The following is a 14,064-nucleotide window of genomic DNA, read 5'->3' on the forward strand; positions in this document are numbered from 1 at the left end:
CCTCTTCTTTCTGCCTCTCCCTCGCTCTCTCCTCCTTTTTCATGACACCATCTTCTACACTGCCGTCCGCTCTATTCCTCGCTCTTCCTCTCGGGGCCCATGGAAGTGCATTCCTTGGTGGAATACAGACTGTGCTCGGGCTGTCCACTGTAAGCGTGCAGCCTGGAAGAGACACCGCCGCCGGCAGACGGCCGATTCTTTTGTTTTGTTTTGGAAGGCAAGTGTGGTGGCCCGTAGGGCCATCCGTATAGCTAAACGTAAATGTTGGGTGTCTTATGTCTCCACCATTACGTCTGAAACTCCTCTGCCACCGATCTGGAAGCGTATCCGCAAGATAACGGGTAAGTTCGTTCTCGATGTCTCGCCGGTCCTTCACCTCCGTAGTACTCTTGTGGCAGACCCGTTGCAGATCGCTACCAAACTGGGTTCCCACTTTTCTTCTGTTAGCTCTGGTTCTCATCTTCCCCAATCTTTCCTTCTTCCTAAACCTGTCCTTGAATCTTGTCCTTTAGATTTCTGCACTCATCTTCGACTTCCCTATAACGATCCCTTCTCTCTCTCTGAACTTTGGTCTGCCCTGGCCCTCTGCGGTTCTACGGCAGCGGGCTCCAATGGCATTCATTATGAGATGCTTCGCTATCTCCTGTGCACGTCTCAGTATTTACTGAGTCTGTATAATCAGATCTGGGAGTCGTCGTCAGTCCCTGAGGACTGGCTGGATGCCGTTTTCCTCTCTGTTCGCAATCCAGGGTCTCTGGGTACTTCCCCTAAGGACTTTCGCCCTATTGCCCTCACGAGTCGTGTCTGCAAACTCTTTGAACGTAAGGTTAACGTTCGTCTGATGTGATTCTTAGAACACCATCATCACCTCTCCCCTTCTCAATTTGGTTTCCGCAAGTGCCGCAGCACAACAGATGTCCTTGGTGAACTCGGAGGTCTATATTCATACTGCTTTTGCTGTGAAGACCTCCGTTGTTGCCATCCTTTTTGACCTGGAAAAGGCTTACGACACCACTTGGCGATATCATATTCTATCCCAACTTCATTCTTTTGGCCTTCGTGGTCATCTCCCTCTCTTTCTCCGCAGCTTCCTCTCTCGTCGTTTTTTTCGGGTGAGGCTTGTACCGCTCTCTCTGCCTCTTTTCAGCAATACGAAGGTGTGCCCCAGGGTAGTGTTCTGAGCACTACTCTCTTCTCTGTGCCCTCAATGGTCTTCTTTTCTCCCTTCCTTCTGGCGTCTTCTCCGCTCTCTATGTCGACGATCTTACCCTTTGCTGTTAGGGTGATGATTCGCCTCTCCTTCAGTGCTGGCTTCAACTGGCGATTGATGCTGTGTCATCTTGGGCCGCCGTGTTGATCATGGCTTCAGGTTCTCTAAGTCTAAGACTTGCGCTATGACTTTTACTCAGAAGTGTGATATTCTTCGTCCTTCTTTGTCACTTTATGGTCATCCCTTTATGTACCAGGATTCCGAAAAGCTTTTGGGGTTGATTTTTGACACCCGTTTGTCTTGGTCGCCCCAAATCTCTTACCTCCGAGTTGAATACTCTAAGGCCCTTACCCTCCTTCAGGTATTGTCCCATACTTCTTGGGAAGCAGATAGGTGCACTCTCCTTGCTTTACATTCCTCTCTCGTCCTGTCTAAACTCGATTATGGTTGCCCTGCTTACTCGTCTGCTTCTCCTTCTACTCTTCGCCGTCTTGATGCTTTGCACCATACTGGGTTGCGTCTCAGTTCTGGTGCCTTTCGTTTGACTCCCGTCCTCAGCTTGTATGTTGATACTGGTTTCCTATCTTTCCAGGACCGCCGTGATCGCTACTGTCTTCGCTATCTTGCGCGGTCCTTACAACATCCTTCCTCTCGCCTCTGTCGTGTTTTAACTTTTGCCCCTCCTGCGGTTCCTGTTCCTCTTCACCACCTCCCTCTTTCTGTCCGGTTATCTCGCTTACAGTTTTCTCTTTCCGTTCGTATTTCTAATATTTCTCGTCATGTTGTTCCTTCGTTGCCTCCCGTGGAGAATCCTCCTTCTGCAGTTTTGTACATCCTTGACCCACATCACTAATGCTTTTACCCCTCCTACGGTTCTAAAACGCCATTTCCTTGAGCACTTTTCTTCTCACTCCCGCTCTGTTTCCGTCTTCACCGATGGATCTAAGTCTGCGTACAGTGTAGGCTACTCTGTTGTTTTTTCTGATTGCACTTATATGTGTCGCTTGCCTCCGGAGACTAGCATCTTTACAGCAGAACTTTATGCTATTCTCTATGCTCTTCGTCTCCTGCTTTCTCATTGTCAATCTTCCTTTGTAGTTGTTGTTGACTCTCGTAGTGCCCTCATGGCTCTCGGGTCCTTTAATCCAGTTCATCCAGTAGTTGTCGAGATCCAGCATTGGCTGTTTCTTATTTACAGTAAATTTAAGTTGGTTGAGTTTTGCTGGGTTCCCAGCCATATTGGTGTCTCTTTAAATGAGCATGAGGATGCGTGAGGTATTCCTTATGCAGACTTTTACCCAGTTATCCATTCCTCCATCCTTACCTGTTGGCAGCCTTGTTGGTCTTCTGTTACTGGTAACAAACTACGTTCTCTTAAAAGTTGTGTGTCCTCATGGCCTTTCTCCTACCACCGTAACCGGCGGTGGGAAACAGCTCTGGCGAGGTTGCATATTGGCCATACTCGCTTAACCCATGGTCACTTGATGGAGCGCTGCCCTGCTCCTTATTGTCCTAGTTGCAGTGTCCCTCTTACGGTCGTGCATGTCCTTCTTGAATGTACTGACTTCCGGGACGAGCGTGTGTCTTGTTTTCCGACCACCTCTCGCGGTCACCTGTCCCTTAATAGAATTCTTGGCGACTCGGATACTTTTGATATCGTTCGCCTTATGCGTTTCTGTTCTCGTATTGGCATCCTTGGTGATATTTAGCGCCCTCTGATTATTCCGCGCATTTGATGGTGCTACATAGCCTTCCCGGTTTGGTGCCTTCTTTTGATAATTACTTACTTACTTTCTAACTTTAGCCGAAAACTGCAAGCTTAATCTGGCTTTATGAACTGTACCGTGAGTCAAGATATGAGGTATATTATTACTCAGGAACTTTACCATGAGTCAAGATAGGAGTTATATTATTACTCAGGAACTTTACCATGAGTCAAGATAAGTTACAATATTACTCAGGAAACTCAAGTGTTCCAGTTATTACTCACCAGGTAACATGTTCACAGGACTCTGTGATGCTGAGACATACTCATGTGAGTATATCTCAGGGACAGACATACCCACATGAGTATGTCGTCACTGAGACATATTCTGGAGGCCACACTCACCAAGGAGGATCTTGATCACCAGCAGGAGAAGCACCAGGGCGGCCAGACTGCCGCCCACCACCGCCCGCGAAGACACCCACAGCCGCACCATGCTGCACACGCCCATGCCACGCCCACAGCAACGCCCACCACACCCGCCTTCCAAGTTCTGACGCTGGCCTCCCTGTGGATGAGGCGTGGGGTAAATAGAGCTGAAAGTCACTGACATCTTATAAGTACACTTGTTACGGTTAGCATTTAGTTCCATCTCCACTCGAGAACCAAGTGAAAATAAACCGGAGGGGACAATGCTCTGCGGCTCAAGTGGACCAGAGGAGTTATTCTTAGATCAGTAATTTTCAACGAGGTTTCTGCAAGAAATATATAGCAAAGTAACACAAATAAATATTTTTTTATCATTCAAATATAAATGTAATAGAAGAAAATATCTTCAGCCCACTCTCACTGGTGATGCACTTCACGACACTGGAAGACAGAAGAGTAAGGGGGAGACATGATCTTTACCAACAAAATTCTCAGAGGAATTGACAAAGTAGATAAGGATAAACTGTTTAACACGGGTGGTACGCTAACAAGGGGACACAGGTGGAGACTGAGTACCCAAATGAGCCACAGGAACTTTAGAAAGAACTTTTTCAGTGTCAGAATAGTTAGTAAATGTCTCAGGCAGTGATGTGGTGGAGGCTGACTCCATACACAGTTTCAAATGTAGATATGATAGAGCCCAGTAGGCCCAGGAATCTGTACACCAGTTGATTGGCGGTTGAGAGGCGGGACCAAAGAGCCAGAGCTCAACCCCCGCAAGCACAAATAGGTGAGTACTAGGTGAGTACACACACACACACACACACACATACACACACACACACACACACACATACACACACACAGTAGGACCCAGTAGGAATGAGCGACCACAGTGTACTGGTGTTTGAGTACTTGATTGAAGAAGGGTTATTGAACTCGAGGAGGGATACCGAAACCAAAAGGTTAGCATACCGAAAGGGAAACTATGAGGGGATAAGAAAATTCCTAACAGATATAGCATGGGAAACAGAGCTCAGGGGAAAGACGGCCCAAGATATGATGGACTACATCACGCAGAAGTGCAAGGACGCAGCAAACAAGTTTGTCCCAGTCCAAAAGGAAAACAGAGAAATGAAGATGAGAAACCCATGGTTTAATCAAAGATGTAGGCTAGCTAAGCAGCAAAGTAAAAGGGCATGGAGAAACTATAGGAATAACAGGACACTGGAGAGCAGAGAAAGATACCAGAATGCCAGGAATGAATATGTCAGGATGAGGAGAGAGGCAGAAAGACAATACGAAAATGACATCGCAAGCAAGGCAAAGACTCAGCCTAAATTGTTGCATAGCCACATTAGGAGAAAAACAACAGTAAAGGAACAGGTTATGAGATTAAGGATAGGGGCGGAAGGATTCACTACAAATGACAAGGAAGTGTGTGAGGAATTGAATAAGAAATTCCAGGAGGTCTTCACCTTAGAACAAGGAGAAATTCCAGAGGTAAGTGAGGGAATAGCTAACCAGGAACCACTGGAAGAGTTTGAGATTACCAGTGGGGAAGTAAGGAAGTGTTTACTAGAGTTGGACGTGACGAAGGCTATAGGCCCAGATGGAATCTCCCCTTGGGTTCTAAAGGAAGGAGCAAGAGAACTGAGCCTACCACTCTCCATAGTGTATAACAAATCACTGGCAACAGGGGAACTGCCAGATACTTGGAAAGCAGCTAACGTAGTCCCGATATACAAGAAAGGGGATAGACAGGAGGCACTGAACTACAGGCCAGTGTCCCTAACCTGCATACCATGCAAGCTGATGGAGAAGATTGTGCGAAAAAAACTAGTGGAGCATCTGGAGCGAAGGAACTTTGTAACACAGCATCAACATGGGTTCAGGGATGGCAGGTCCTGCCTCACAGGGTTACTTGAATTCTACGACCAGGCAACAAAAATAAGGCAAGAAAGAGAAGGGTGGGCAGACTGCATATTTTTGGATTGTCAGAAAGCCTTTGATACAGTGCCACACAAGAGGCTAGTGCGAAAGTTGGAGATGCAGGCTGGAGTGAGAGGGAAGGTACTCCGGTGGATAGAGGAATACCTAAGCAACAGGAGACAACGAGTCTGTGTGAGGGGTGAGGTCTCAGATTGGCGAGACGTCACAAGTGGAGTCCCGCAGGGGTCAGTCCTTGGACCTATACTGTTTCTGGTATATGTAAATGATCTCCCAGAGGGTATAGATTCGTTCCTCTCAATGTTTGCCGACGATGCAAAAATTATGAGGAGGATTGAAACAGAGGATGATAGTAGGAGGCTACAAGATGACCTGGATAGACTGAGTGAATGGTCCAACAAATGGCTGTTGAAGTTCAACCCGAGTAAATGCAAAGTAATGAAACTAGGCAGTGGAAACAGGAGGCCAGGCACAGGATACAGAATAGGAGATGAAGTACTTAATGAAACAGACAGAGAGAAAGATCTAGGAGTTGATATCACACCAAACCTGTCTCCTGAAGCCCACATAAAGAGAATAACGTCTGCGGCATATGCGAGGCTGGCTAACATCAGAACGGCGTTCAGGAACCTGTGTAAGGAATCATTCAGAATCTTGTACACCACATATGTAAGACCAATCCTGGAGTATGCGGCCCCAGCATGGAGCCCGTACCTTGTCAAGCACAAGACGAAGCTGGAAAAAGTCCAAAGGTATGCTACTAGACTAGTCCCAGAACTAAGAGGCATGAGTTATGAGGAAAGGCTGCGGGAAATGCACCTCACGACACTGGAAGACAGAAGAGTAAGGGGGGACATGATCACAACCTACAAAATCCTCAGGGGAATCGACCGGGTAAACAAGGACGAACTTTTCAACACTGGTGGGACGCGAACAAGGGGACACAGGTGGAAGCTGAGTACCCAAATGAGCCACAGAGACGTTAGAAAGAACTTTTTCAGTGTCAGAGTAGTTAGCAAATGGAATGCATTAGGAAGTGATGTGGTGGAGGCTGACTCCATTCACAGTTTCAAATGTAGATATGATAGAGCCCAATAGGCTCAGGAATCTGTACACCAGTTGATTGACGGTTGAGAGGCGGGACCAAAGAGCCAGAGCTCAACCCCCGCAAGCACAATTAGGTAAGTACAATTAGGTAAGTACACACACACACACACACACACACACACACACACACACACACACACACACACACACACACACACACATACACACACACACACACACACACACACACACACACACACACACACACACACACACACACACACACATACACACACACACACACACACACACACACACACACACACACACACACACACACACACACACACACACACACATACACACACACACACACACACATACACACACACACACACACACACACACACACACACACACACACACACACACACACACACACACACACACACACATACACACACATACACATACACACACACGCACACACACACACACACACATACACACACACACACATACACACACACACACACACACACACACACACACACACACACATACACACACACACACACACACACACACACACACACACACACACACACACACACACACACACACACATACACACACATCGAGGCAGGAAAGGATGGAGATTGAGGATTTGGAACTACAGGGGATCTTGAGAGACATGAGAGCCCAGATGGCAGGGAATGAGGTGCAAGTCCACCGACGCATTGGACCATACAACTGTAACAGGAAACGACCTGTCCTGGTACAGTTCACTAACGAAGAGGCAGTGGATTACATACTGCATCACAAACACCTACTCAGAGGTAGCGAAAATTACTACAACGTATTTATTGACAAATTCATGACGAAGGAGGAACAGATTGCCCACAGAGCAAGCAAACAACAGTACGACTCTTTCCATTTGAGCGCAGCTACACACCCCAGTGCTAAACCACCCCATGCTAACCAGCTCACACGTGCTTCTCAGGTCACCCCTTTCCCAAATCAGCCGCCCCTGCTTATCTCCCCAGCACATCCCTTGACCCCTCTGACCCCACTGGAGTCAAATTCATCCCACATTCCAAGGACCCCCTCATCACCTCAGCCCCCAAAACCCGTCCAGCCCTCATCCCCTCAACCCCCAAAACCCACCCAGCTCTCATCCCCTCAACCCCCAAAACCCATCCAGACCTCATCCCCTCAACCCCAAGAACCCACCCAGACCTCATCCTCTCAACACCCAAAGCCTACCCAGCCCTCACCCCTCCTCATCCCCTCTCCTTCCATGTGACCCCCCACCCTTGCGAGGGAGGTGGGAGGTCCCCCCCACCCCCTCTATCCTTCCCCCTCCCAACCTCTCAACCTCTATCTGTCTCCCAACCTTACGCTATCTCCCAACCCCTCTATGCCCTCCCCAATCTTCAGACCCAGTATGCCCTTCCTACTCCAGACCTACCTACCCAGGCCCTACCCCAGACCCTCCTACCTACCTTCCTAGAAGCCCAGCCCCCAGTAGCCCCCCAAGCACTCTTTCTGAACACCCCCCTCCTGAACTCTTTCACCCCCCATACACCCCCCGGACCCCCCCAGACACCCCCCGGATCCCCCCGGACATCCCCCGGACCCTCCCCGCCCCCAGTCATCCCCCAGACACCCCCCAGATCCCCCAGATCCCCTCTGCCCCCAGTCACCCCCCAGACATCCCCCAGATCCCCCCAGACCCCCAGAGAAAGGGAGAACTCTGGTACAAGAGTTTCCATGAAGAATCTCAAGGTTTGGTACACCAATGCTGATGGGGTATCTAATAAAGCAGAAGAGATAAAAGAAAGAGTGAGTGAAGCAGATCCTGACATAGTTGCAATTGTGGAAACTAAAATTAATGACATGATCTCAGATGCAATCTTTCCTGAAGGGTACCAGGTGATACGAAAAGAGAGGACACACAGACAGGGAGGGGGAGTAGCACTCCTAATAAAGCGGAAATGGAAGTTTGAAGACCTGGGAAATCGAGTTACCAATGAGTGCACAAGCTTCATACATGGAACTCTGACAGTAGATGGGAGGAAGATTGTGATCCTGGTAATCTACAATCCCCCACCAAACAGTAGAAGACCCAGGCAGGAGTATGATGACAACAACAAAGCATGTATAGATGAACTGCAGAAGGCAGCAACACTAGCCCACAGAATGAGAGCGAAGCTGCTGATCATGGGGGACCTAAATCATGGAGAGATAAATTGGGAATCAAGGAATCCCCATGGAGGGGACGAAACGTGGGGAGCAAAATTAGTAGATGTTATAGACAGGAATTTCCTGACACAACATGTGAAGGAAGACACAAGGGAAAGAGGAGGAGATGCACCGAGCCTATTAGACCTGATTTTCACCCAGAACGTAGAAGATATCGAGAATTTAGAGCATGAAATACCTCTAGGGGCCAGTGACCATTGTGTCCTAGTCTTTGACTACATGATGGAATTCAAACTTATGACCATGGGACAAGAGATCTGGGAAAGGAGAGCTGACTACAGGAAAGGGGACTATATGAGGATAAGGGACTATCTGGGTGAAGTGCAGTGGGAGGAAGAAATTAGAGGAAAAACAGTCCAAGATATGATGGACCTAGTCATACAGAAATGCCAGGAGGCCGAAGAGAGATTTATACCAACGGTAAAGGGAAAAAATAAGAAGGAATATAATAACCCATGGTTTAATAGACAGTGTCAGGAAGCAAAAATGGCCAGCAGACGGGAGTGGAGGAAGTACAGAAGACAAAGAACAGAGGACAACAGAAGCAGATACAACAGAGCTAGGAACGATTACATTAACATAAGACGAACATCGGAAAGGGACTATGAGAACGATATTGCAATCAAAGCGAAAAAACAACCCAAGTTACTACACAGTCATATAAGAAGAAAAATGTCGGTGAACGACCAAGTGACAAGACTAAGGAAGACAGAGGGGGCATATACTGAAAGTGACAAGGAAATCTGCGAGGCACTGAATGCCAGTTTCCATGGAGTGTTCACTACCGAGCCTGAGCAGCTCCCATTGTTGGAAGGGGTTACCCTAGATGAAAGACTATCAGATATAGAGGTGACAGCAGAGGAGGTAATGAAACAGTTGGCAACTCTAGATGCAACTAAAGCAGTTGGACCAGACAAAGTATCACCGTGGATACTAAAAGAAGCAGCACAGGCCCTCAGCGTGCCTCTGGCAATGATCTTTAATGAGTCACTTATGTCAGGAGAATTGCCCAGTTGCTGGAAGAAGGCAAATGTCGTGCCGATCTTCAAGAAAGGAGATAGGGAGGAGGCACTTAACTACAGACCTGTATCACTGACAAGCATCCCCTGTAAAATACTGGAAAGAATAATTAGGCTGCGACTGGTTGCACACCTGGAGAACATTAGGTTTGTGAACAAACATCAACATGGGTTCTGGACAGGGAAATCGTGCCTAACAAACCTTCTGGAATTCTATGATAAAATAACGAGGATAAGACAGGACAGAGATGGTTGGGCAGACTGCATATTTCTGGACTGCCAAAAAGCCTTTGATACAGTACCGCACATGAGACTGCTGTTCAAGCTCGAGAGGCAGGCGGGGGTGGGGGGAAAGGTCCTAGAATGGATAAGGAACTACCTAACAGGAAGGAGCCAAAGAGTTACGGTAAGGGGCGAGAAGTCGGACTGGCGAACAGTAACAAGTGGAGTACCACAAGGATCGGTGCTGGGACCAATTCTATTTCTTGTATATGTTAACGACATGTTTACAGGCGTAGAGTCCTACATGTCGATGTTTGCGGATGATGCAAAGTTGATGAGAAGAGTTGTGACAGATGAGGATTGCAGGATCCTCCAAGAGGACCTGAACAGATTGCAGAGATGGTCAGAGAAATGGCTACTAGAATTCAACACGAGCAAATGTAAAGTTATGGAAATGGGACTAGGAGATAGGAGACCAAAGGGACAGTACACAATGAAGGGGAACAGCCTACCTGTAACGACGCGTGAAAGAGACCTGGGGGTGGACGTAACACCTAATCTATCTCCTGAGGCACATATTAATAGGATAACGACAGCAGCGTACTCTACACTGGCAAAAGTTAGAACATCATTCAGAAACCTAAGTAAGGAGGCATTTAGGGCGCTTTACACTGCCTACGTAAGGCCAGTCTTAGAGTATGCCGCCTCATCATGGAGTCCCCATCTGAAGAAACATATAATGAAACTGGAAAAGGTTCAGAGGTTTGCAACGAGACTCGTCCCAGAGCTACGAGGGATGGGGTATGAGGAGCGCCTGAGGGAATTGTGCCTTACGACACTAGAAAGAAGAAGGGAGAGGGGGGACATGATAGGAACGTATAAGATACTCAGAGGAATTGACAGAGTGGACATAGACGAAATGTTCACACGGAATAGTAACAGAACGAGAGGACATGGATGGAAGCTTGAAACTCAGATGAGTCACAGAGATGTTAGGAAGTTTTCTTTTAGCGTGAGAGTAGTGGGAAAATGGAATGCACTTCAGGAACAGGTTGTGGAAGCAAATACTATTACTAATTTTAAAACCAGGTATGATAGGGAAATAGGACAGGAGTCATTGCTGTAAACAACCGATGCTCGAAAGGCGGGATCCAAGAGTCAATGCTCGATCCTGCAGACACAACTAGGTGAGTACACACACACACACACACACACACACACACACACACACACACACACACACACACACACACACACACACACACACACACAACACACACACACACACACACACACACACACACACACACACACACACACACACACACACACACACACACACACACACACACACACACACACACACACCGCCTAGCGGCTGTGCGGGACAGCGCTCTGGATGCGTAGATCTAGGGACCCGGGATCGATCCCGGTCATGGCGAAAACAAATTGGCTAAACTTCTTTCACCCTGATGCCCCTGTTACTTAATAGTAAATAGGTACCTGGGAGTTAGACAGCTGTTACAGGCTGCTTCCTGGTGTGTGTATGTGTGTGTGTGTGTGTGTGTGTGTGTGTGTGTGTGTGTGTGTGTGTGTGTGTGTGTGTGTGTGTGTGTGTGTGTGTGTGTGTGTGTGTGTGTGTGTGTGTGTGTGTGTGTGTGTGTGTGTGTGTGTGTGTGTGTGTGTGTGTGTGTGTGTGTGTGTGTGTGTGTGTGTTTGTGTGTGTGTGTGTGTGTGTGTGTGTGTGTGTGTGTGTGTGTGTGTGTGTGTGTGTGTGTGTGTGTTTGTGTGTGTGTGTGTGTGTGTGTGTGTGTGTGTGTGTGTGTGTGTGTGTGTGTGTGTGTGTGTGTGTGTGTGTGTGTGTGTGTGTGTGTGTGTGTGTAATTACCTAAGTGTAATTACCTAAGTGTAGTTACAGGATGAGAGCTACGCTCGTGGTGTCCCGTCTTCCCAGCACTCTTTGTCATATAACGCTTTGAAACTACTGACAGTCTTGGCCTCCACCACCTTCTCCCCTAACTTGTTCCAACCGTCTACCACTCTGGTGGCGAAAGGGAATTTTCTTATATTTATTCGGCATCTGTGTTTAATTAGTTTAAATCTATGACCTCTTGTTCTTGAATTTCCAGGTCTCAGAAAGAATTCCTGAGATCCGGATTCCTATAAATTTTGTATGTAGTGATCATATCTTCTCTTTTTCTTCTGTCTTCTAGTTTTGGCATATTTAATGCCTCTAACCTCTCCTCGTAGCTCTTGCCCTTCAGTTCTGGGAGTCACTTAGTAGCATGTCTTTGCACCTTTTCCAGTTGATGTGCTTCTTAAGATATGGGCACCACACAACAGCTGCATATTCTAGCTTTGGCCTAACAAAAGTCATGAACAATTTCTTTAGTATATCGCCATCCATGTATTTAACAGCAATTCTGAAGTTAGAAAGCGTGGCATAGGCTCCTCGCACAATATTCTTTATGTGGTCCTCAGGTGATAGTTTTCTATCTAGAACCACCCCTAGATCTCTTTCTTTATCAGAATTGTGTGTACTCATCTAGTTGTGCTTGCGGTGGTTGAGCTGTGGATCTTTGGGTCCTCCTCTCAACTGTCAATCAATCAACTTCTCCCCCCTCCCACACACACAGGAAGCAGCCCGTAGCAGCTGTCTAACTCCCAAGTACCTATTTACTGGTAGATGAATAGAGTAATCTGGGTGAAAGAATCTACCCTCTTGTTTCCACCTCCGCCGGGGATGGATCTCCGGACCCCTGGGACTACAAATCCCTAGCGCTGTCCACTCAGCCATCAGGCCCCTTGACGTGCGCGCGCGTGCATGCGTGCATGTACAGCATGCATACCAATTTACAAACATACTTTTATGGATATAAATATAACAAACTAAACCAAGAAATATGAAAAATAATAATAATACAATTTCGTATACAAGGTTACCATTGGACTATTTTCAACTCAACTAGCCAATGGGCACCGCTGGTTGAAAGCGACCATTTACACAATGTTTACTATGTGTTGGTCGCTTAAACCAACAATATCCACGGCCAATGACATCAAAAATTATATATAAAAACTCACCACGAATCTGAAACAGTGACGAAACAGCACGAAGAGATATCTGCGAAGGTTCATCCGTAAGCGCTAGACTTGACCAGTCAGTGCGGTCAAACTACGTCAGTCAAGAGCCAGTTTCGTGAGCCGGTCAGCTCACTTATGGCTCAGTTAATCCCCAGATTAGCATATCTAAGCTCAGATCAGCTTATGTAAGCCCATATATCAGCTTATTTAAGACAGACTTGTCGAATGATCTTAACATGTTCTCTACATGTTCGAGAGTGCTGGCTTGTGATTGGTTGGCTCGGTATATGATCGGTTATCTTGGTAATTTGGCGCTAGATTGGAATGTTTGACTCGCTGCAGTCTTATTGATTGGTTGTAATAATGGTAAACATGGTTTCGTGATTGGCTATGAATGAGCTGATTTGGTTCGTGATTGGTGAGTCTATTTGGAAGCTTGCATCGTGATTGGGTGGAAGTTCATTGCTCTGTGGTTGGCGGGGTGACTTCTTGATTGGCTGTCTCGGAAGCTAGTTATGTAATTGGCTCTCTGTCTGGGAAGCTGGTTTATGATTGGCAAGCTGCCTGTGAAACCGGTTCACTGATTGGCTGGCGAGCCTGGGATGCTAGTGCTACGATTGGCTGAGAGAAACTGTCACATTTGAATTTAAAAATACATTCTTTTAATGCTTGGTCTTCGCCCTCTGTGAATTTTTATGAATAATTTGATAATTTTATATAATTTATTTACATATAAAATTATATTTATAATAATTGAGAAAACCTTTATTAGGTATTATAATATTAACAAAATATTTAGCTTCCGCTGGGGCCTTGCACAGTTACCAGATCCCAAAAGCCGTCCAATCTTGCAGATCTCTAGTATCAGCCACTGATACAGATAATGGCTCCAAAAAGCCTCCACTCACGGGCTCACCATAGCCCGTGGTACTGGAACTTATTGTTCTGAGTAGCTGAATCTACGACAATAACCGTCCAATCTTATTTATTCTCAGGGTAAAACATCGTCCCCAAGCCGCCTCTCCGCCTGGCGTTGGTAACACTGTCCGCTCTGTCTTTGTTTACAAGTCTCCATTTTCTGTATGGGACACCTCCGTTTTCTGTGCCTGGAGAACAAATAGAACAAATATGTG

General features: G+C 46.9%; 1 protein-coding gene across 1 annotated transcript in view; it reads right to left on the reverse strand.

Moving 5' to 3' along the window:
• The window catches only part of LOC138372897 (lactosylceramide 4-alpha-galactosyltransferase-like), a 31,372-nt gene extending 17,308 nt beyond the window's left edge, over positions 1 to 14,064 (reverse strand). The window contains exons 1-2 of the mRNA XM_069338575.1: positions 12,932 to 14,064; positions 3,321 to 3,483 (exon numbers count right to left, since the gene is read on the reverse strand). Coding sequence (XP_069194676.1) covers positions 3,321 to 3,483; positions 12,932 to 12,985 — 217 coding nt within the window. The 5' untranslated portion in view covers positions 12,986 to 14,064. The remainder of the gene's footprint in view (positions 1 to 3,320; positions 3,484 to 12,931) is intronic.

Source organism: Procambarus clarkii, chromosome 5 (genome assembly GCF_040958095.1).
Source record: "Procambarus clarkii isolate CNS0578487 chromosome 5, FALCON_Pclarkii_2.0, whole genome shotgun sequence".
Lineage (NCBI taxonomy): Eukaryota > Metazoa > Arthropoda > Malacostraca > Decapoda > Cambaridae > Procambarus > Procambarus clarkii.